Source organism: Mastigoproctus giganteus, chromosome 7, assembly GCF_048544385.1.
Source record: "Mastigoproctus giganteus isolate SK-2022 chromosome 7, ASM4854438v1, whole genome shotgun sequence".
Classification (NCBI taxonomy): Eukaryota; Metazoa; Arthropoda; class Arachnida; order Uropygi; family Thelyphonidae; genus Mastigoproctus; species Mastigoproctus giganteus.
The window spans coordinates 45,834,276-45,858,719 of record NC_143581.1 but is presented as its reverse complement, the minus strand read 5'-3'; the positions used below and the strand labels follow the sequence as shown (position 1 = coordinate 45,858,719).

Below are 24,444 nucleotides of genomic sequence, written 5' to 3'. Positions count from 1 at the left end.
TCAAACCTTGTATTCGAAAAATGAAAATGTAATGTAGTGAGATACAAAATAAATAGTTCGTGGAATTGCTAATTTAACATTACTGGTATATTTAAAAATCAAAATTTTATTCTTATTACACAAAGGTACATTTTTCTAACTGAAACTATGTACTAAAAATTATACTGATTGCATTCAGTTATACCAACAAAAACATGTGTAATTTAGATCTAAAACCTACACATTTATGAACTGTACAAACTTTAATGGGTACCAGTACAAACAATCATGAGATGTTCTCATGTTCGCACTTCATGCTTCTGATGATGAGTCGGTGAACTTTGTATATTCAGGGCCAGTGCAGAAGCCATACAATATAATCATAATGGAGAATGATACATACAAATTCAATGAAACTGATAACAATGGAAAATGGCAGAATCAAGCCTGTGTAATAATGAAATTAAACAAGACACATGGAAATTGGTCTACCCAACAGGGGCTTCATATTGAGTTCTTTGAGGGCTTTTTGTGCATCTTCTGGTGTCTTAAATGCAGCTCTAGCCTCACCAGTTGGCTGTCCTTTTTCATTATATTTCCTAATAAGATTTTCTTTGGTAAGTCCAAACATTGAGAAAAAGTCCAGTAACTCTTCTAGTCCTGCATTAAAATGAACATTATTTAAAGCGATAACACAACCTGGCTTACCAAATTTTTCTGGTCCTATATCTAGTTGCATGACACGTGCTCGGTCAGGAGGTGGTGCTCGGAATCGTGGTTGGAAAGGTCCTCTTGGTTGACGTTCATTAGAATTAGGACGCATGGGCCTCATACCTGGTCCCAAAGGAGGCCTCATAAACCCGCGAGGTCCATTGCCTCTTGGCGGTAAATGGCGATTACTCATGGGAAGATCAAGCATGTCATCTGATAACCTCTCAGACCTACGATCAGTATCCATTAAAGACCTACCAGCATCATGAAGAGATGGATCACGTAGCATTCTGGCATCATCTGTATCCATGGGCTCAAGCATTCTGTCTGGTAGATCAATCAAACCTCTTCCTTTATCAGGAGGCTCCATTAATGGGCGTCTTAAGCTACGATCATCATCTGGAGGATTATCTAAAAGTGGCTGCACCCCAGGTGCATTCTGTGGACCTCCTAAGATGTCTACCATTTCCCAATAAGAGATTGGGGAAACAATGATTGGTACATCTCCTAAAAATTGACCATTTTTCTTAAGAGCACATTCAAATTCTTGAGGATTGGAAAACTCTGCAAAGGCATCACCTGATGGCATCTTGTTTGGACCCAGCATAACATGAATGGCACGAGGAACAACACCTCCATCAGCAAAAAAATCAGCAATATCTCTATCGTGAACTGCTAAAGGTAAATCTCGAAGTGACACACACAAGGGTGGCCGACCGCTACCAGGCATACGTGACGGTGAGGGCAATATGTCAAGTGGTGCACGACCACTGACTGGGGGTGGAAGAAATTCCTTTTGAGATAAACGATCACGTGGGCCATCTGGTGGAGTTGGGGCTAAATTTCTGCGAGCTGCCATTAACATATCTTTACTTGCAACTGATATTTCGATATACCTATGGCCAATCATATTTCCATTCATGCCCATTGCAGAATGAAAATCTTCCGGGCTTCCAAACTCAACAAAACCTGTTCCAAGTGCTCTACCAGTGTGATCATAATCAATGAATACATCCAAGATACCTAATCCATCAAAAAAGTGTATGACATCTTCTTCCTTGCAGGAGTATGGTAAACCTTTCAGAAGAATACACAGATCTTCCTCACGAGGTTTGAACATTCGTGTATAATGAGGAAGTGGTGGTGGTGGTTTCCTAGAGGCTGTCATTGAAACATTATCAAATGCACTTTCTGGGCACCAAAGCACCTCGACACAGTTGTTTCCCATGTACTGCAAGTTCCTCTTATGGGCACTCATTACATCCCTTTCATTAGTAAATTTGACATATCCAATGCCTGTTGGCTGACCATGCTCATCATAAACAAATTTTACCCCATCAGGTGCAATGCTAAAACCACGGAAAAACTGCCTAATACTGTTTGTATTACAATCATAGGGAAGGCCTCTAACCTCAACACAAAGACTAGGTGGTGCTCTAGGGGTTGGCCCAGGAAGTTCTTCTCTATCTAAAAGTGGGCCGGATCTCCGTGGTCCTCCAATCAATGGCTCTCTTCCTCTTGGCGGCAAATCATCCATGCCATAGCCATGGCTCCTCATATCTGTCCTCTGAGTGGAAGGAAAAGCTCTATCAAAATTATCTGGGCCACCAGATCTGCTAGATGATAACATTCTTCGTTTTTCAGGAATTGGAGCATCAAAAGAAGGTCCAAACTGATCTCTTTCATCAATTCCAAATGGAACTTTTCCAGGTGGAATATTCCTCTCTGGAGGTATCTTTGGAATATCTCTCATACGTTCTTCTGGGATTGATTGAGCATAACGATCTGGGACATCACTAAGTGGAGGAGCTAAGAGAGTTCTTCTGCCTTCATCCCATGGTCCTCTTTCACTCTGTGAAGGAGGCATGTCTCTTGGCCATGGTGGGTTGTTTCCTATTGCTGACATTCGTGAATCCCTTCCAGATTTGGGTATATCTTCTGGAATAAAAGGATCAACTGGCATACCCATAGGCCTTTTGCTGTACTGTGATTGTGAACCTATAGTCTGACTAGAAGAAATATGTCCCTTATCAAATGATGTTGGAGAGCTCCTTAACTGACTTGCTGATTGTCCTCTCTTGTCATATGGTCCACCTAAACTCATAGGCTGGCTTGCCATCTGAGTTCTTTTGTCATATGGTGTAGACATGCTACCACTTTGAAAATTCTGAGAAATTGATGACTTATCATACTGAGAAGACAGGCCAGCAGGCTGAGAACTTGGTGTTGCTCTTTTATCAAAGAGATGTGGCAATGGTGGAAGCATATTCTGTTGTCCACTTGGTTTGGAACGATTTCCAAATGGACTCACAGGGCTATCAGCTTGTCCTGTATCCATTGATCTCTTGTCAAAACTTGACAGTGAGGTAACGCTTTCTGTATTCATAACTCTTTTTTCAAATGGGCGCAAATGTTCAGTAGCTTGACTGGTTGGGCCATGTTTATTCTCAAAACTGGATGGTGGATGGCCCATTTGAGAGGCTGGCATCTGCCTATCATCAAAGGGACCAGGAAAGCCACTATCAGCAGACATTCCTCTAGATTCATAGGGAGGTTGCTGAAAGTTGCTTTGAGCAGGAAATCCTCTAGGATCAAAGTGGCTTGTTGATAAGCTATCTTGAGGTGGCATTACTCTGGATCCAAATTGTGACTGTCCAGGTTGATTAGGAGGCAATGGATCTAAGTATGGTGGCTGTCCACTGCTCTGGCTTTGCACTGTGTGACTTGATTCAAAACCCACACTTTGACCAGAAGGTGCTGTTCGTGAATCAAAATGACTTACAGGAGTACTTGTGTTGTGTACTGATCTAGGATCAGGATGTGGACCTTGGGTAGGACCTCTAGAATTAAATGGTAAATTCATATCACCATTCGGTACTGCCTGTCGTCTCTGATCTTGTCCACTACTACGGGGTGTAGATTCCTTTGAATTTTTGTTACGTTCATCTCTAGAGCGAGAAGACTCGTCAGTTCGACGTTCATCTCGCTTTGAACGTTCACTGCGCCTGTCTGTATCTCTGTCACGATCACGATCACGGTCCCTGGATCGACGTGTTGGGCTTCTACTTCGACTTCTGCTACGATCCCACTTGGATCTTCTGCTTCTTTCCCTACTGCTACTATTGGTACCAGATGGGGACTTCTCCTTTTCCCTACGTCTTGAGGGACTTGTACCCTTTTCAGGAACTTTGCGCCTATCACTATCAGTTGCAGCAGCTTTAACAGTTGGAGAAGAACTGGCAGAAGCTTGTACCACTGGATTCTGATTTCGAGCTTGTTCAATTACCCGTTGCATTTCTGTTCTGCTGCTTAGCAGCAGCTTAATGCGAACTTCTTTGATTTTACCCCCATCTCTTTCCATAGCTTGTCTAGCATCTTCATCAGAACTGAAAGCAATGAAAGCATCTCCCTTTTCTCCACCTACAATATGAACACCACCTTCAGGAATACCAAGTCCTGAGAAATATCTTCTAATATCTACAGAATTTGCAATCCATGGGAGATTCTGGAGCCGAATAATAATGGACATATTGCCTATTAATAGAATATCCCTGAAACAAGATGTAAAAATTTAGTAAAACTCCCAATTTTACAAAATGCATTTACAGTGAACAAATTCTTTACATTAAAGATTTTAAATATATATACATATAAAAAAAAAAAAACTGACTAAGTAAGCTGCCCTTTTCAAATTTGCAGTGTTGAAAACAGGATGTTACTTTGTAACCAAAGCAGAGAATACATGTGTTGGAAGAAGCAATTTGATTTGCAAATAAGTAACATCCATTAATCTGGCCTTGAAAAATCTCACTTTTTGAAAATTTTACAAAAAAAAAAAAAAAAAAAATATATATATATATATATATAAAACGAACCAAAAAATAAAATAATAATCCCTAGAAATCACTAGCACAAGTATTGTGCTTCACTGAGTATTATATACAACCATGGGAAACATGGTCAGTTTTGTGAAACAATGTTTGCTGATATTAATTGTGAAATTCTGATATATGCAAATTGCTGTTTTCAAAACATAAAATGCTTGGTTTTTGATTTTATAATTGAAATAATGCTATAATTCTGGTAGTGACAATGTTGCTTTGAAGCCATTGGAATATTGTGCAACTATTACATTTCAATGTCAGTGGAGCAACATAGAATAGGTTTCAAAAATCCAGCAAACATTAATTATAATACTGTGAGATTTAAGTAATGCCAAAACGTGAAAGGCAAAACTGTTAGTGTTTATGTTCCAGAAATCGGTCTGACTGTTTTGTAATGTAAAAGCAGCAAAATTCACAATGGGAATGTCTACAATTGTTACTGCTGAATGTACCAAAATATGCACAAAGCTTTCAAGTAATAACAAAATAAGATTTCACATTAGTCAAGTTGTCTATTTGTATTTGGAGTTTAATAAACTATCAAAAAGCTTAGCACCCATCTTGGATAGTGAAGATATTGTGCCATAACCTTTTGCAAGGACTCAATCATTACCAGATCATGCTAACTTTCACCAGTATTACTGCACTTTGAAAATCAACATTCATCCTAAGAGCAAGTTTATGCTATTTGTATCCAAGTAAGCACCTCTAGCCTCAGCTTTACAGAGTAGATTTGCATGGAATATTTAATTTTTATTTTTGAGATTAATAAATGGATATTTATTTATTAAAAGGGGGTTTTCTACCTTTGCAGTATGATTTCCTATACTATCAAGTCATCTCTATACTCCCATATTCCTGTGAAGTGAAATTTTGAGAAATGGGGTAGCATACACTAAGATGCAGGCATATCTTCCCTGCATCTTAGTGTATGCTATCATATTTCCCAAAATTTAATTTAATTATTTATGTTAAGAATTAAATGTGGTACTAGTTTAGATATAAAGTACTACACAGAACTGGAGTAAACACAGCTAAATTGCAAGTTGAACTTAAGAGTCATTTCTATTAAGAATTTAAGAGTAATTTCTATAAAAAGTTGTAGCTCTTCAATTTAAAATATATAGATCTGTCTTTTCAGATGTGTTAAAAGAATATTTAATATAAACAGACAGCTCTCTGGCAAATCAATAACCAACAGAAGTCTGATTTTTAATGTGCAGTCCTAAATATTCTTTAACTCTCTGTAACTCATGCACTAAAATGAACAAATATGTGCACATTAGCATTAGTTGAAGCATATGATGCAAGAAAGCAAGCTTATGCAGTATTAGCCAAAAATATAAGAACCGCAACACTCCAAATGACTGTCTAGCCCAGCCTTAAATTTATTTAAGCTATCAACTTCCACAACAAGAGATGGGAGTCGGTTCCAGCAATCAACTATCCACTGACTAAAGGCAAATTCCCACACATCTATTCTACAACTGTCTTTCCTCAATTTGAATCTATGTCGCCTCAGGTTCGCAATCCAAGCACAAGGAAGGATCCCATCAGCACCGAGTTTGCTGAACTCATTCAAGGCCTTATACACCTCAATCAGATCACCTCGCAGGTGCCTAGTCTTGATGCACTGCAACTTGCAGAACTTAAGCCTTTCTTGGTAAGAGCACCTCTTTGTTCCCCTCACCAATCATGTTGCCCTTTTTTGTAATCGTTCTAGCAACTACATCCTTCCTAAAATGAGGCCTCCAGACTTGTACCCAGTACTCAAGGTGTGGTCTGACCACTGCCTTGTACAATGGGATATTCACCTCTTGTCCCTGTTAGCAAAATTCCTATATATCATTGACAAGACTCCATGATCTGCTCTGGCAGTCCACGTTTGCACTGTTCAATGAACTTCATATCTGACTGCACAATTACCTCAGGCTTTTTTCATTCTCCACTTCCCTCAGTGTAGTGCCATGCAGTTGGTACTTTTCTCTTGGGTTACTATTACCCATATGCAGCACTTTGCATTTGTCAATGTTAAACTTGAGTTGCTACTTCTCAGCCAATTTGCCCAACTTACCTAGATCCTGTTGCAGTAGCATACTGTCTTTACTATCATTAACAACCCTGTCAACCTTTGTATCATCTGCAAACTTGGACATTAAGCCTGATATACCTTCATCAATATCATTGATGAATATACAAAACAACAATAGGCCCAGCACCGACCTCTGGGGAACTCCACTAATAACATTAGTCCACAAAGAACAGTGTCCATTGATTACCACTCTCTGTTCTCTCCCACTCAACCATTCCTTTTATCCATTGTAGCAACTTGGCCTTAATGCCATACTACTCCAATTTGTACAGCAGTCTTCCATGTGCAACTATATCAAAAGCTTTCCTGAAATCCAAGTATATGATATCAAAATTATTTTTTGGATCCAGTTCCTTTGTGACCACATCATAGTATCCAATTAAATTGGTGAGACAAGACCTCCCTTTAATAAACCTATGCTGTGTCTCAACTATTACTGCAGTTTTGTCTAGATGATCCTGCAAAGCTTCTTTAACCAGTGACTCCATTATTTTCCCCAGAACACAAGTTAAACTAACAGGTCTATAGTTACTTGTGTCACCTTTTTGAACCTCCTTTGTGAATTGGGGACACATTTGCACATCTCCAGTATGTGGGGAGCTCCCCTGAGCCCAAGGATGCCCTCATAATCATGGCTAAACGCCTGCTTACTTCCTTTGCTGCCTCCTTTAATATAACTGGATAGATCCCATCCACCCCAGGTGCCTTCCTTATGTTTAACTTCAACAATTTCTCCTCCACTTTGCTCTCAGTTATTACAAAATCACTTAGCTCCCTGTTAGAGTTTGATAAACTTCTTGCATTCCCCTCCTTGAATAACAATGCACCTATGCGATCCAGTTTATTATAAAAAATAAATTTTTATTTGAACTGAAACTGTTTAATTATGATTTCCAAAACAACAAAATTTTTAACCTTTTAGTACTCTTCATAATTTTCAATGTCACTCATTCTTAGAATTGAAACTCAAATGCTCATGCAGTGTCTGACAGATGCCACTTCATGTTTTGTTTGGCAAAGGATGCAAAGAATTCTTTACTTAAGTAAACTCTAGAAGTAAGGGATGTTGTTTGTTTTTTAGGAGCATTAGCAACTAAAGCCATATTGCTCCGGGGATATGCAGTGGCCATTCCCTGACCTCTGCATCCTCCGTATTTGGAGAAGTAAGGGAATGAATAAGATTTGTCCACTTGATATCAATGGTTCGACAGTCGAGAACTGATGTATTTTGCAACTACATTCACACACGAGAAGTTATTCAGAGAGGGGAATGGCAGAAGTTTATCAAACTCTGGCAGGGAGTTAAATCAAAAGTGGTAGATGACTTTCATCAACCGGTGAAATACCACAAGGTTTCCCCCCCCCCCCATACTTCTTCTTGTTGTTTGTTTGTTATTTGATTTTTAGGAGCATTAGCAACTAAGGCCATATTGCTCCGGGAAATGCGGTGGTCATTCACTGACCTTTCCGCATCCTCCGTATTTGGTGGTGACGGGCTCGAACCCCGGTCTAATCAAGAAGAGTGTGCTACGCACTGCTGCTCCTTCCGACCTGGCTACGGAGGCGCCGCACTTCTTCTTCAACCCATGCACGGTACTAAGTACTATAGGTTTTGATACCTTTCGTGTATGGGGTTTTCATAAAAAAAAAAAAAAAAAAGATTTTGTAATAACTGAGAGTAAAGTGAAGGAGAAATTGTTGAAGATAAACATAAGAAAGGCACCTGTGGTGGATGGGATCTATCCAGTTATATTGAAGGAGGCAGCAAAGGAAGTAAACAAACCATTAGCCATAATTATGAGAGCTTGTTTTGACTCAGGGGAGGTTCTCATGGACCGGAGATGTGCACATGTGACACAGATTCATAAAGGGGGAATCAACGGGTGACTCAAGTAATTATAGACCTGTGAGTTTAACTTCTGTTCTGGGGAAATTAATGGAGGCACTGGTTAAAGAAGCACTGCAGGATCATTTAGACAAGACTGCAGTTATAGTTCAGACACAGCATGAGTTTGTTAAGGGAAAGTCTTGTCTGACCAATCTGATCGGATACGAGGTTACAAAGGAACTGCATGCAAAAAATAATTTTGATATCATATACTTGGATTTCAGGAAAGCTTTTGGTACTGTTGCACATGGAAAACGACTGTACAGTGTGGAGCAATATAGCATTATGGGTAAGTTGCTGGTATGGATAAAGGGATGGTTGAGTGGGAGGGGAGAGAGAGAGAGAGAGAGAGAGAGAGAGAGGGATAATCAATGGACACTGCTCTTCGTGGACTAATGTTATTAGTGGTGCCCCCAGGGGTCTGTGTTGGGTCCACTGTTATTTTCTGTATTTATCAATGATATTGATGAAGGTATATCAGGCTTAATGTCCAAGTTTGCAAATGATACTGTACGAATGTTGGCAGGGTTGTTAATGACACTAATGATAGTATGCTACTGCAACAGGATCTAGAAAGGTTGAGCAGATTGGCTGAGAGGCGGCAACTGAAGTTTAACATTGACAAATGTAAAGTACTGCATATGGGTAGCAGTAACCCCAGAGTAACGTATCGACTGTGTTGTACTAAACTCAGGGTGGTAGAAAACAAAAAAGACCTGGGGGTAATTGTGCAGTCAGATATGAAGTTTTCTGAGCAGTGCAGACAGTTTGCAAGAGTAGCTCATGGTGTCTTGTCAATGATATACAGGATTTTTTCTAGCAGGAATAAGGAGGTGATTATCCCCTTGTATAAGGCAATGATCAGGCCACACCTTGAGTCCTGCATACGTGTTAAAGAAGCACTGCAGGATCATTTAGACAAGACTGCAGTTATACAGGTCTGGAGGCCTTATTTTAGGAAGGATGTAGAGCTGCTTGAACGAGTATAGAGAATGAACAAAGGGTTGCTCTCAGAAAGAAAGACTAAGTTCTGCAAATTGCAATGTCTGGAGACTAGGCATTTGCTAGGTGATCTGATTGAGGTGTATAAGGTGTTGAATGGTTTGAGCAAGCTCAATGCTGATGGGATGCTTCCTCTTGCACAGATTACTCATCTGAGGGAACATAAATTCAGATTGGCGAAGGGCAGATGTAGAAAAGACGTGCAGAAATTTGCCTTTAGCCATCGGGTGGTTCATTGCTGGAACAAACTTACAACTGTCGTTGTAGAAGTTGACAGCTTAAATAAATTCAAGGCCGAACTAGATGAACATTTGGAGTTAGTGGATGGATGAAATGGCAATGTGTGTGTTTTTTTTTGACCGATTCTATATAAGCTTGCTTTCTTGCATCATATGCCTCTACTAATGCTAACGCGCCTCCGTAGCCAGGTGGGAAGGAGCAGCAGTGCGTAGCACACGCTTCTTGATTAGACCGGGGTTCGAGCCCGTCACCACCAAATACGGAGGATGCGGAAAGGTTAAGGAATGACCGCCGCATATCCTGGAGCAATATGGCCTTAGTTGCTAATGCTCCTAAAAACCAAACAACAACAACTAATGCTAACTATAGGAAATTTATACCATGGTCCTCTTCCAGCCGACCGGGCTAGCCGAGTGGGTAAAGTACCTGCCCGGCAACCCAAAGGTCGCGGGTTCGATTCCCGCCTCGGGCTTGGATCAAAGTACTGCAAAAACCTTTGGAGGTGCAATATGGCCACAGAAGCCGATGCGCCAACAACTACCAAATCAAAAAAAAAAAAAAAAAAATCCTCTTCCATCCTTAGCAGTAGATCTGAAGTTATATAGTATATTACAGAGGATGCGGAAAGGTCAGGGAATGACCACCGCATAACCCGGAGCAATATGGCCTTAGTTGCTAATGCTCCTAAAAAAAAACCAAATAAACAACAACATGTAGTATATAAATATCAATAATGTGCCTGCAATGCAAACTATGTCAGTGAGGCCAAAAGAAAACTGAAGGCTAATATGGAACCAAGTTCAGATAAGGGAAGGCACATGTACCAACTTCTTGCTGCAGCCAGCAATGACTATGACAGTGAGCAGAAATTCCATCAGTAGCTAGAAGTGGTTCCCTAAACATTAGGAGATCTAACTTTAATAGGGGCAACTGGGTTTAGGATTCACCCAGTATTTTGAAGGATCTCTCAAACTGTGGTATGAATTGCAACAACAAAATATGGAAGTGTGTATGTATAGGGGGGGAGGGGAGAGGAGAATACCAATAATCCAAAAGATCATAACTGGCATACACCATGGAAGGATCATGTATGAGTATGTCACACTGTGCATGCATATGCATACTGCATATCAGCATGTAAGCTGAACACCCCCACACAACATGAGTAGTCACATCTCATTGTGTTCAGTGTGCACAGAATTATCATGAAATAAGTAACATGTTCGTGAACTGCATTACAAAAAATGGAATGGAAGAATATCAGAAAATGTTACGCCTCAAATTTTGCATCAAACTCAATGAAAGGACAATGACAGAAACGTACGAGTATGGCTTACAATACCGGGATCCCGGTCATTTTTTTCCAGTATTGAAATACCAGTATCGATACAAAAAATACCGGTTTTTCGGTACTAATTTTTTAAAAAAACAATTGTTTATAATTTAGTCACACAAAGGTTATAAAATCACCTTTATGATGTGATTATGACGTTGCTATTTCTACTAGCAAATGTTCGATAAATCATCGATAGGACATCATGCAACATTGCAACCTGTCCACAATCTCGGACAACTTCATGCCTGACCATATCATAATTCCCAAGTCCCGTTCCTCCACTACTGACTTTAGTTCAACGCCACCAAGTGTATAAGTTATTTTGGGGTTGCTGTTGCCCAGGTGTAAGACCTTGCATTTTGCTGAATTAAAGTATAGCTGCCACTTTTCTGACCATCTCGGAAGTCTATCTAGGTCACTCTGAAGAAGCTCTGCTTGGCGACGATCATTAACTACTCTACTGATCTTTATATCATCTGCAAGTTTAGACCTCACGCCCTCCATTCCTTCATAGATGTCATTTAAGAAAATGAAAAACAACAGCGGTCCCAATACTGATTCTTGGGGAACCCCACTTCTTACATTAACCAAATCTGAGGAATAACCATTTATCACAACCCTCTGCCTGATGCCCTCAAGCCATCATGCTATCCATCTAAGGATTTTCCCTATGATTCCAGCCTGCTCCAACTTAAGTAACCACTCATGTGGGACTGAGTCAAATGCTTTGCTGAAATCCAAATAATGTTGAAATTACTCTCTAAATCCAGCTCATGAGTGACCTGTCAAAATGGCTAAACATGATTTTTCCTTTATAAAACCACCACCACAGGAGCCTTATTCGCCTGTAGGCACAAAAGTTCTTATTAAATAATCGTTTGAAATTTCAACATCATTAATTTCATTTTTTTTTTTAACTTCACTTCCATAATATCTCATTGATACAAAGGTTTTTTTTATGTACATATCGATGCAAACTAACTGTTGAGTTCATCTGCAACTTCAGCTATGTTATCTGATTCTATCCCATGTCCATTACATAAGGGTCCAATCATCTGATTTGTCTTTCTGTTCTTTGCATTTATATATGTGAAGAATTCCTTAATTGCACTCTTTGCTCTCTTCTTTATTCCTTATATATATATATATTTTTTTTTTTTGTTAGTTGTTGACGCATCGGCTTCTGTGGCCATAATGCACCTCCCAAAGTTTTTGCATTTTACTCTGATCCAATCCCGAGGCGGGATTCGAACCCGTGACCTTTGGGTTGCCAGGCAGGCACTTTACCCACCTGGCTAGCCCGGTCGGCTATTCCTTATCTCCACTCTTTGCTCTCTCCCAGAATCAGTAAAGATACTATAATGAAAATTATACTTCGCTTAATAAAAACGTCTTTCTCCTTCAGAAAATGATGAACATAATTCAACCATGGAAGATCAACATGGAATAGAACATCAGTGTTCTGCAAATTCTTTCCAAAATAAAAAATTGCCTGACTCCAATGAGATTTTAAAGGATGAACTTCAAGTCGGAAATTAATGAGATACTTTTAACTATTTTTGCTAAAAAAGTTCAAAGCCTAGAAAATATGAACTGAGATCGTCTACAATTATCTCAGTACCATAGAATAGAATCCAAAAGGGCGTTTTCTGCTGCTAATCAAATACTGTATGTACCAAAATTAGATCCATTTTAAATGATCATACTATTGATTGCTTATGTTTCTTAAGAGCTCACTTTATTCGGACAGGTAGTGCGGATGCTTAAACATAACTAAACTTTGCAGTAACACTATGTATTTTTTTGTTTTTAGAATAACTGTATTTTAATGATTTTTTTCAGAATATTTATTATTGTAATAAAAGTTTATTTAAAACATGACCAAATTCAAGTAATTACAGTACTTATTTTTTTCCTTACTTTATTGCACCTAATTTTCATCAAAATTTATTCAGAAAAACATTTGTTTTTGGAATACTGGTATCCCGGTTTCATAAATTAAAAATACTGAAATACCAGTATTGTAAGCCCTACGTACGAGGGGAAAAAAAATAAAAAGAAAAAAGAGCTTATGGGGATCCCACACACAGGGAGACCTGCCTTGGCAACAACAGAGGAGAATGTGGAGAGGGTGAGGGCCCTGTGCCTGACTGTGATACTGATGGCAGGTGAACTGGAAACAAGTCACCGAGGCACCCATGACATTTTAACAGAGCATTTGGGTGCATATGCAAAAAATTTGTGTAAAATCTTCAGTTGTAGAAATTATTTTTATAAAATCAGTCTCATTAATTTTGTGACACACCTTGTAGTAAATTCATGTTAAGGTCTGTATTATTAGGCTGCACCATTAAAGAAGTTAGCTGACAAAGTTAAAATCAACGAGCTAGATAACAACATAGAACTTCTCACCAATTATTTTTTAGATTATTCTAAGAAATGCCCGCTTATGCTATTTCAGGAGGTTGAAAAGAAATTTATATATCACACATTGTATGGTGTGAACACCTTTGTGTTCTTAGATATCATTTATTATATTGTCTTCTTTTAAGTGTGTTGTTCACTTTACTTATGTAAGCCCATCTGGCCTACATGGTGTACAGGGCACGTTGAAACATCTACCTCTTTACATGTATACCACTAATTTTAGGGGAGAAATCTGAAGTTTATTTCACACAGAATATAGGGTAGAAATCTGATTTTAAATCAGATTTCTCCCCTATATTCTGTGTGAAATAAACTTTTTTAAAACTAATTTATTATTGTTTTTTTATGGTACATACTACATAAGCTGTGCTTCCTTACACTGTTCTGCAATTTTAATACTAATTTTGGAGCAAGTGAATCAGAACAAGTCACACAATGAACAGGTTGACCGTGTACATCCAATTATTTCGTTTTTTACAGTAAAGGCTAGAAGCACATTAATTTTTGGTACACTTTTCTTCTTAGAAAATGTTGCATAAAATTCCCATGTCTTAGTTCAAAAGCATACTAGGTGCATTTTTTTTTTTTTTTTTTTGATCAGCTTGTATATCATTCTTGTGTAACATGTGTGAGTGAGAATTTAATTATGAAGAATTTCCAAATGATAAGATGTGGCACATCTTATCATCTGGAAGGTAAGCTAATTTAAAACTGTGCACTCTGAGATTCCACCTGTCATTTTAACATAAAAGGATACAATTATGAATAATATTTAATTGCAAAAATGCATTAATAAAGTTATACAAGAGGGGACATGGCATACATTTACCACCACTTAATATATATTTTAAGATTAAAGTGTTTAATAAAACTAGCCATTCCCCAAAAAAAAAGTTATGAGTGGGAGTGTTGATGTACCTTGTACACCAATGAGAGATATGGTTTGTTTGCAGACAACTCTATTACAATCAATGATACAAATTAAAAGTCAAATCTATACTGAAAGAACTTTAACCTTTTTATTTTCTCCTCTCTTTTTCAGTCCTTTTTTTTACTGTCTTCACCATGTCCATCCATCAGTCCATATGTAACAACTTAATTCCCAGTACACAAATTTCATAATTTTTTTTTTAATAATAAAGATTTGCTCTTGATTTTTAAGGAGTTTTAATAAAGATTTGTTGAATGAGCTAAAATTTCATTAAAATCAGACCAACAGAAATTTGCCTTCCCTTCTTTTTTTTTTATTTTGTAAAATTTTGAGAAAACAAACTTTATACAAAAACAGAAGTTTGGGCATTACTGGTGAAGAACATATCAGACCAATGTCAAATTTTTGGCATATGATTTGTAAGTCCTTGAGAAGGTTTAAATGTCCAATTCTGTCTACCCTATATGCAAACAAATTTATATATATTAGCATTAAGAAAAGCATATGATGCAAGAAAGCAAGCTTATTTAGCATCAACCAAACCAAAAAAAAAAAACCCTTCCCGTTTCACCAATCCATTTGCTCCAAATGTTTGTCTAGTTCTAACTTGAATTTATTTAAGCAGTCAATTCTCAGCATTGGGCTTGATCAAACCATTCAAGGCCTTACACACCTCAATCAGATCGCCTCACAGGTGCCTAATCTCCAGATGCTGCAATTTGCAAAACTTACACCTATCTTCATAACAGCAACCCTTTGTTCCACTCACTAATCTCGTTGCCCTTCTCTTACTTATTCTAGTAGCTCAACATCTTTCCTAAAATGATGCCTCCAGAACTGTATGCAGTAGTCAAGGTGTGGCCTGATCATTGCCTTATACAAAGGGATAATCACCTCCTTATCCCTGCTAGAAAAATTCCTGCATATCATTGACAAGACCCCATGAGTTACTCTTGCAGCTTGTCTGCACTGCTCAATTACCCCCAGGTTTTTTCATTCTCCACTACCCTGAGTGTAGTACCACACAAATGGTACATTACTCTGGGGCTACTGCTACCCATATGTTGTACTTGCATTTTCCAATGTTAAACTTCAGTTGCCACCTCTCAGCCCATCTGCTCAACTTTTCTAGATTCTGTTGCAGTAGCATACTGCCATTAGCAACCCTGGCAACCTTTGTATTATCTGCAAACTTGGTCATTAAGCCTGATATACCTTCATCAATATCAGTTATAAATACAGAAAACAACAATGGGACCAACAGGGACCACTGCAGAACTCCACTAATAACATTAGTCCATGAAGAGCAGTGTCAATTGATTACCACTCACTGTCTTCTCCTACTCAAACATCCCTTTATTCATAGTAGCAACTTACCCTTAATGCCATACTGTCCAACTTGTACAGTAGTTTTCCATATGCAACAGTATCAAAAGCTTTTCTAAAATCCAAGTATATGATATCAAAATTATTTTTTGCATCCAGTTCCTTTGTGACCTCATTGTATCCAATCAAATTGGTCAGACAAGACTTCTCCTTAACAAACCCATGCTGTGTCTAAACTATAACTGCAGTCTTGTCTAAATGATCCTGCGGTGCTTCTTTAGCCAGTGTCTCCATTAATTTCCCTAGAACAGAAGTTAAACTAACAGGTCTGTAATAACTTGTGTAACCTTTCAATCCCGCTTTGTGAACTGGGGAAACATTTGGACATCTCCAGTCCGTGGGGACCTCCCCTGAGTCTAAGGATGTCCTCGTAATCATGACTAATGGCCTGCTTACTTCCTTTGCTGCCTCCTTTAATATAATTGGATAGATCCCATCCACCCCAGTTGCCTTCCTTATGTTTAACTTCAGCAATTTATCCTCCACTTTGCTCTCAGTTATTAAAAAATCCTTTAGCTCCCTGCCAGAGTTTGAAACTTCTGGCATTCCCCTCCCTGAATAAATCATCACATCTGAATGTAGATGCAAAATACTCATTGTTTGTCAGCTACCTGAGCAGAATCAACAATTGAACCATCAACATCAAGTGGACCAATCTGATTAATCCTCTTCCTTCTAGAGTTTACATAAGTAAAGAAGTCTTTACTGCTTTTCTTTGTATCCTTTGTTAAAGATTTCTCATCTGCCTTTGCTTGCCTAACCTCCTTTGTCACTTGACTACAGACTACTTATATCTACCATAGGCATATGTGTCTCCTGATAATTTATATGCAAATATTAATGAACATAAGTGTAAGTCAGTGACAGTTTATTGGTATCTGGGATGTTCTCAGATCTGACACCCTCACAGAAACATTGTGATAAATTTGAAACAGTTTGATCACTATCAAAATTTCAGGACTTTGATTTAGAATATTCCCCTAGATATTTATACCAAATATATTACCAAGCTAACCCATATCCTGCGTGCAACTCCCTCCAAAAAAACAAACAAACAATCGGTAAACATTTCTTCAATATAGTATATAAAGTTTTAAATCGCTGTGGCATGTTATTTGGTAATCAAATGCAGCTGAAATATAATGTAATGTAGACATTGCATACATAACATTTAGTTTCTTGAAATAGGCCAATAAATCTATAAATGGAGTGAAATAACAGCTTTCATTAATATAAAACTGATATGTCTGATACTTGTATTTTTTATTTTATTATTTTTTTTTGATTTGCTAGTTGTTGGCGCATCGGCTTCTGTGGCCATATTGCACCTCCCAAGGTTTTTGCAGTACTTTGATCCAAGCCAGAGGCGGGAATCGAACCCGCGACCTTTGGGTTGCCGGGCAGGTACTTTACCCACTGATACTTGTAATATTCACATATATACTGACTGGTTGCAGATCTCAATTGAATTCTGATGACTACAGACTGAATACACTCTCATGGTCCTGCTACCAGTTCTGTACATTTCTGGCCTTGTAACATGACCCACTACAGCCATGAAGGGATGTACTTAGTCAGAAACAAGTTTCAGATAGCTTGAAATATCCAAACTTTACTCCACTGGTATTGAGGATCCCAACATGCACCACAAAAGCAATCTGTACACCAGTACACTGCCACCACCAACCTGCATTGATGATACATGGGAGGATGGGTTCATGCACTCATACTATTTTTTTAATATTTTGTTTTGTCAGTGTGAATCAGCAGCAACCGGGATCTGCCAGCCATGAATTGTTTTTCCTATCCTCCAGTGTCGGTGTTCCCAAGCCCACTGTAACTACATCTTGTTTTTTGTTGACAGGAGTGGGACCCAGTTTGGTGAGCTGCAATACTCCAATCATGGCAAGGTACAATTGAGTTGCACATTCTGAAATGTGCTCTTTGGTTACCACTACTGTGCTGAGTTGTTATTTGATTGACTGTAGCCTTTTTGACTCCTGCACAAGTCTTATCATTTTCTGTTGGCCTCTTGCATCAATGTGCTCTTTCTGCCCACAGGATCACTAAATAGCTAGATGTTATTTGGTCAATGGACCAATCTCAATACATCTAAGACACAATTGTGCATGAAAATCCCAGCAAGACTGAAGTTTCTGAGATGGATATTGATGGACCTGGTGACAAATGTGATGCTGTTAACTGAAAGAGTGCACCACTTAATGAAAAGGATAGACATGCTTAATAAAATATGCCTAAAAAAAAAAAATTAACTCTTCTAGGTATATTATCTGCATAATGGAAAACAGGTTAGTGTGGAGCAATTACGATGGCACTACTCGTGGAGGAAATGTCTGCTAAATAGAATTTTTGCCTCACTGGTGAATCGGGTCAACATTGTTGAACCCTGGGTAAAGGGTTTACACCATTATTTGAAATATGATCACCTAGATATCATAACTGAATCTTTTCCCATAGGATTGTGGGTGCATGCATACATGGAAGAATATAATAGACCTTAGGTAAGAAAAACAATCGCTTCAAAACATTTTGTTGGTGAAATACACTTTATAACACTTATAAGCATTCACATATCTATAAGAATGCCTTAATGAATTAATTCTTAAATATATGCATACTGATATGTAGGCATCTGAAGGTCATATTTTGTAATACTGGTGCCCAACCGACAGCCTGTAGGCTGGGCGTAGCCCAAAAAAAAAATTTGTACAGCCCTCACAGGGAAACTTGAAAAAATACTTGAACATTTTGTCCTTGTTTGAGTTTCTGATATAAGTTACTACAAGAGTGTCTGAAAATCCACCTGAATGGAACCCAAGGTCAAAGTGCATCCCAAAGACAAATGCAGGGACAGTGCAACTAAGTGGATGGAGTGGCTTGTTGTTTTTGGTGTATTGACTACTCTGGACAAAGTTTACTAGGTTTACACAGCCTTTATCATGTATTATGTCTATACAAGTGTGTCCTAAGACTGATTTGTTATGTTATGCAAGCTGAAAAATTTAGAATGTTTAATGGAGAGGGGGATACTTCCTCTGCCTGTGATAAGCTAACCACAGCTGTGATGAAGAATTCTTCAGTTATCAATGGGACTGGAGAAGGGGAATTGAAAAGTTTTTAGTCCAATATAGATTGCAAAGGTTTTCATGAAAGACAATATTGCCAATCTGTGCTGACTTCTTGTGTGTTCACAGAAAATTTCAAGTTTGTAACTATATTCTTCTCCTTTACAGAGGGTGTTGAAGTGTAGAAACTGAATGAAGATGACACCTGTTGAATCAAGCACCATAGTCTTTGATTACCTTCATTTAAAGGGAATGTCGCTGAAAGAAATTCATGAAGCCTTGCAGAAAACATTAGGGGAATCTTGACCTTCATATGTCAGTCAAAAACTGTGGTTGTAGAATTTAAGCGTGGGCAATAGAATGTTGAAGATGCACCCTGCAGTGCAGCATCCACATCTGGAATGCCATTCATGAACCTGATCATGCAAGACTGCAGAAAAACATCTAAGCACATCAAGGCAACATTCAACATCTTTCACAAGCAAGCTCACAATATTATGGTGAATGTTTTAGGAGCAAAGATTACTTCGAGGTGAGTCCCTAAAGCACTGAATGCAGATCAGAAGCAGGAAAGAGTGAGGTGTTGTCATGAGATTGTGCAGCATTTTGAAACTAATGAAGCTGTTTTGGGAGCAGTGTGTCACTGTGGATGAAATATGGGTACAATTCTTCGACCCTGAAACAAAAAAACAATCAAAACAGTGGAAGCAACTCTCTTCACCCTCTCCTAAAAAGTCACGTGCAGAAGTCAGCTGGGAAAGTCATGGCTTCTGTTTTTTGAGATGCAGAAGAAGTGATCATGGTTGATTTCCTTGGAATGAGGTGCTGCTATCAATGCAGAGTATTATTCTAACCTACTGAAACGTTTCTGTGAGGAATTTAAGCTCAAAAGGTACAGGAAATTGGCCAAAAGAATCATCTTGCATAAAGACAATGCACCAGTGCATACAGTATCTAACCCTACTCACCGGATTTGGCTCTTTTTGGACTACTTTCTATTTCTAAATCTCAAAAAGGACTTGAAAGGACAAAAATTTTACATTGAAAATGTTGTAATGGATGCAATCAATAACTGTCTTGAGTAAAAATATGAATTTTTTTGGGGGCCTATTTTGAAAAATAAATGGGTTTTCACAATTTTCCAGCATTCCTTCTATGAGCGGTTAGAAACTTTTCAATATCCCCTTATACAGGGTGTCTCAAAAATATTGGTACAAACGTTTAGGGGAGGTAGGTAACATCTAAAGGAATGTGGATTGCATAACCAGAAACGTCACGGGGAAAGTAGTAGCAGAGGCACAAGAAGCAAAAATGACACAAGACAGTAATTAGTGGCAAACATTTATTTGACATTTATTAACAATGGAGTTCGAGATGGATGCATTTCATGATGTTACAACAGATGCTCGAAGGTTTCACCATGAGATGCAATGCATGCATGACACTGACGCAGAATGGAGTGGCAGACACGGTCGAACACACCTGGAGTTTCTTTGACAGTAGCAGCAACGCAGACGAGTCTCGCCACGAGATCCATTTCTGTCTCCACAAGCGATTCATACACGATAGATTTGAGCCGCCCCACAGAAAGAAATCAAGGCTCGATAAATCAGGTGAGCGTGGGGGCCAGGCAATGGATCCACCACAGCCAATCCATTGACGCCCAAAACGCTTGTTCAAATGGTCACGAACACACCTTCCATAATGGGCAGGAACCCCGTCATGTTGAAACCAAATGTTGCGTGTCACATTTACTGGAACATCGTCAAGTAACTCTGGCAGAACTTGTTCAAGAAAGATCCGATATTTAGTGGAGTTCATGTGGGATGGTACAGGTATGGGCTGACTAAGCAGTCACCAACCATACCTGTCCACACATTTATTGCGAAGCAATGTTGTGCCACATGGGGGCGCACACCGTGTAGGTTGTCGCGAGCCCACACGTGAGCATTGTGCTGATTGAATAAGCCTCATATGTGAATAAAACATAGGCTGGAAAATTCAAGTCTTGAACACTTTCTTGGAGAAACCACTGCGCAAAAGCCACACATGCAGGATGATCTTGGGGGAGCAATAACTGAACCCTTTGGAGATGAAAGGGGTGTAAGGAATCGTCGTGCCAGACACGCTGATTTAATCGGATCTAACAGGTACACTCCTTAGGAGTGTCACTACGAGACTCTCCTAAGGCAGAGGCAACGGCACGTGTGCTGGTAGTAGGATTATTCTGGACGGCATTCAACACACTTTCTTTTATGGCGGGAGTTCGCATCAAACATGGTCTGCCTGCACTACTCCTGTTACCTCTAAATGACCCACAATCACACAAATTTTGATGCACACTCACAAACAAACGGTGGTCCGGTACATGTCTGTCTGGGAAGCGTTCTCCATAAATTCGTTGAGCGGCTCGTCCATTGCCCTCTGCTAATCCATACACTAGGTGCATGTCTGTCAGCTCACAGTTCGTATATCGATGCATGCTCTTTGTGCGGCAACTACCACGTCGTCTACCAACTTACGGTGACGTTTCCGGTTATGGGTTCCTATGCGATTCACATTCCTTTGGATGTTACCTACCTCCCCTAAATGTTTGTACCAATATTTTTGAGACACCCTGTATACCTAATAAATATATGCAAGCAAGCATTTTCACAACTGAAAAACAAATAAAAGGCTGGATCTCAATTAATAGATGTTTCCCTTCATTTGACACTGAACATTCAATATCACAAAATTTGAAATTAATTTTAAAAAAATTTTTTGAAATAAACAGTCCTAATTTTTGAATTAATATCAGCTGTAAGATAAAATATATTCATAACAACTATACAGTTTTTCTAAACTGCACTGGTATCCAAAATTTAAGCTACAATCATACTTTTTGTATTTTTCTGAACATGAGTACATAACCCCAGGGGCTCACATCTGGTGAGTATGGGCTTGGCACACCCAGGGTCCTAAGCTGGATATCATCATTCTTCTTTTTCTTGGCAATTCCCTTCTACCTCTCTCTCAGGGTAATTCAGAATTTTTTTTCCCTTTTTTTTTTTTCCCTGGTGAAGCATAAACCTCGGCTTCCTTGCACCATAAGGCTAATAATAATAATAAATTTTTATACAAAACCTGACATCCTCATTTATTTTAACATAGTAAATCTTGAAGGCAAGTTCAAAGTTGGCCAAGAGTTAATTCCCACAATGGCTACTACCTGGCTCTAACAAAGAGGCATCATAGGGGCCACAGGAATGTTTCCTGCATCCCTCCAAATTCTACACCACGGAATCCATTTAGCTTTATGCAATATTTAGAGGCTAGACCAGTAGTTTTAAACAGGGTGCCGCAACATTTCAGGGGTGCCACATAATTTGGGGCACCCCTGAAAATTGATAATTTGGGGTTTAAGTTACTTGAACTTTTTTTTTTTTTATTTATATATTTATTTCATTATAAAAAGGTGTAAGGTATCTTTTTGATTTTGTGGTTATCTATAATTGATGTTTATTTAATTCCTCTATATAAAGAATAAAATTATTATATATATATAATTTGTATTATTAATCGTAATTTTGTTTATAGTTATATTATTGTAATAACTATTTCTATTGTAATAACTATAATATAACATATTTTTTTAATATTTCTCTCTCTCTCTCTCTCTCTCTCTCTCTCACACACACACACACACACACACACACACACACACACACACACACACATCAGATCTAACAGGTAGAAAATTGAGTAGGGGTGCCACAAAATAAAATAAATTACTTAGGGGTGCTTTTATTAAAAAAAGGTTGAAACCACTGGGCTAGACCAATGGGTCAACATTAATATATATTTGTGGTGTAGTGCAGACCTCAAACTGTGGGATGCACACTGCTGGTGGGGACACATGAAGACATTTAAAGTGAGGCTCAGAATGGCAATACACATTTTTACTTGCACAAGAATCCAAAACACTCCCTCTTAGGATCTATTGTGAAAAGAGAAAATCATGGTTTCCCACAATCCAGGTGATGCCATTTTCAAAAATCTCAAATTTTCTTTTTGAAACTACAAGAATATCTCACTTAATTTCAAGTGTCATATTAACAAAATTTCATTATTACTGTTCACCTTGTAATATCTCTCATAACTTAGCTTATGTTGCTGGTATGAGTGAGAATTGAAATCATTAAAAATGTTCAGGGGACATGACCATTAGCAATAATGTCTGAGTGTAATGTGCTAAAAAGGTTTCTATGCGCTACAAGACAGAGCTTACTGCACAGAAAATTTAATGCACCTTACAACAGGATTTGTTATAACCTTTATAAATAGGACTTTATAGTTGTAACTTAACTTTAGGATATCAGTGAATAATTATGCAACTTCATCATAAAAACTAAAATATAAATAAATGTTTGACATTATATTTGGCTATGAGGCATTCATTACAGTAACTGAGGCATTTTATTGTGATGATTTGTTTGTATTGTAGTTTCGTTATTTTTGTAATGCAATCCAACATATATTTTTTATCCATTAATTCCCATATATGTGTTACTATGATCTGAGCCTATAGGCAGGCTCTATGAGGTCTGCATCCTGTCTCAAAAGTTTTGATATAGTCCTCAGTTCAAATAGTCACTTGAACACTCTTTTAAAAAATGTAGGGGGGGGGGAGAGTCACTGAACACAGAGAGACCGTGAGACAGGGTCAGTGGAAGCGGGCCTGCATTGCAGGCGGGTGCCAGGCAAGGGGGGGGTGCCGCTTCCAAAAAGTTCGGCCATAAAAATGATCATATTTAATAAATAATAAAACATACTAAATTGTGTCCACTAATTATACAATGCACTATAGTTCAATTATGTGCACTTAGGAACATTGGATTCTTATGAATCAATTTATGGTCTTAGCAACTATTGGTAACAGCAGGGCCGTACTTATAAATAGGCACATGAGGTGCTAGCTTCAGGCCTCATGATAGAGGGGGCCTCCGTAAACTCAAATTTTTAAAGTGATTTCTTTTTTTTAATGCCCTGATCTAAACTATGGCCCACTTGTTCCTGCCATGTAAATAGAGACAGTACTTAAACAGTAGACTCTCGATTTACTGGGACTGAAAATTAACCGGGACACTTCACGACTCCAAAGTAAAAAAAAAAAAAAAAAAAAAGTGGGTATTTTGGAATTAATCCCAATTTATTTTTATTACTAAATTTCAGTCTAAAAATTTAATTAAAAAAATGGAATCGAAGAAGTTATCCAGTGCCCAGGTTCATAAACGTAAGATCGCGAAAGATGCTGCCACTCAAAAACAAGCCAGTGCACTAACTCATTTCATTTAAAAAATGAAGAATACTGCAGACTTAGACTGTATCCAACTTTACACATCATCAGAACTAATTGTTGATGAAGAGACATCCAACCCAAGTTCATCAGCCAGATTAAATGAGAATATTACGACTGATCAAGACCATGAGGAATTAATTG

The 24,444-nt window shown here is 38.4% G+C and overlaps 1 protein-coding gene across 8 annotated transcripts in view; it reads right to left on the bottom strand.

The window, feature by feature from the left end:
• Positions 1–210: 210 nt before the first annotated feature.
• Positions 211–24,444, bottom strand: part of LOC150082865 (uncharacterized) — a 175,930-nt gene continuing 151,696 nt past the window's right edge. For all 8 annotated transcript variants that reach the window (XM_090377634.1, XM_090377637.1, XM_090377640.1 and 5 more), the window contains one exon: positions 211–4,241. In XM_090377634.1, coding sequence (XP_090233760.1) covers positions 443–4,219 — 3,777 coding nt within the window. In that variant the 5' untranslated portion in view covers positions 4,220–4,241 and the 3' untranslated portion in view covers positions 211–442. The remainder of the gene's footprint in view (positions 4,242–24,444) is intronic.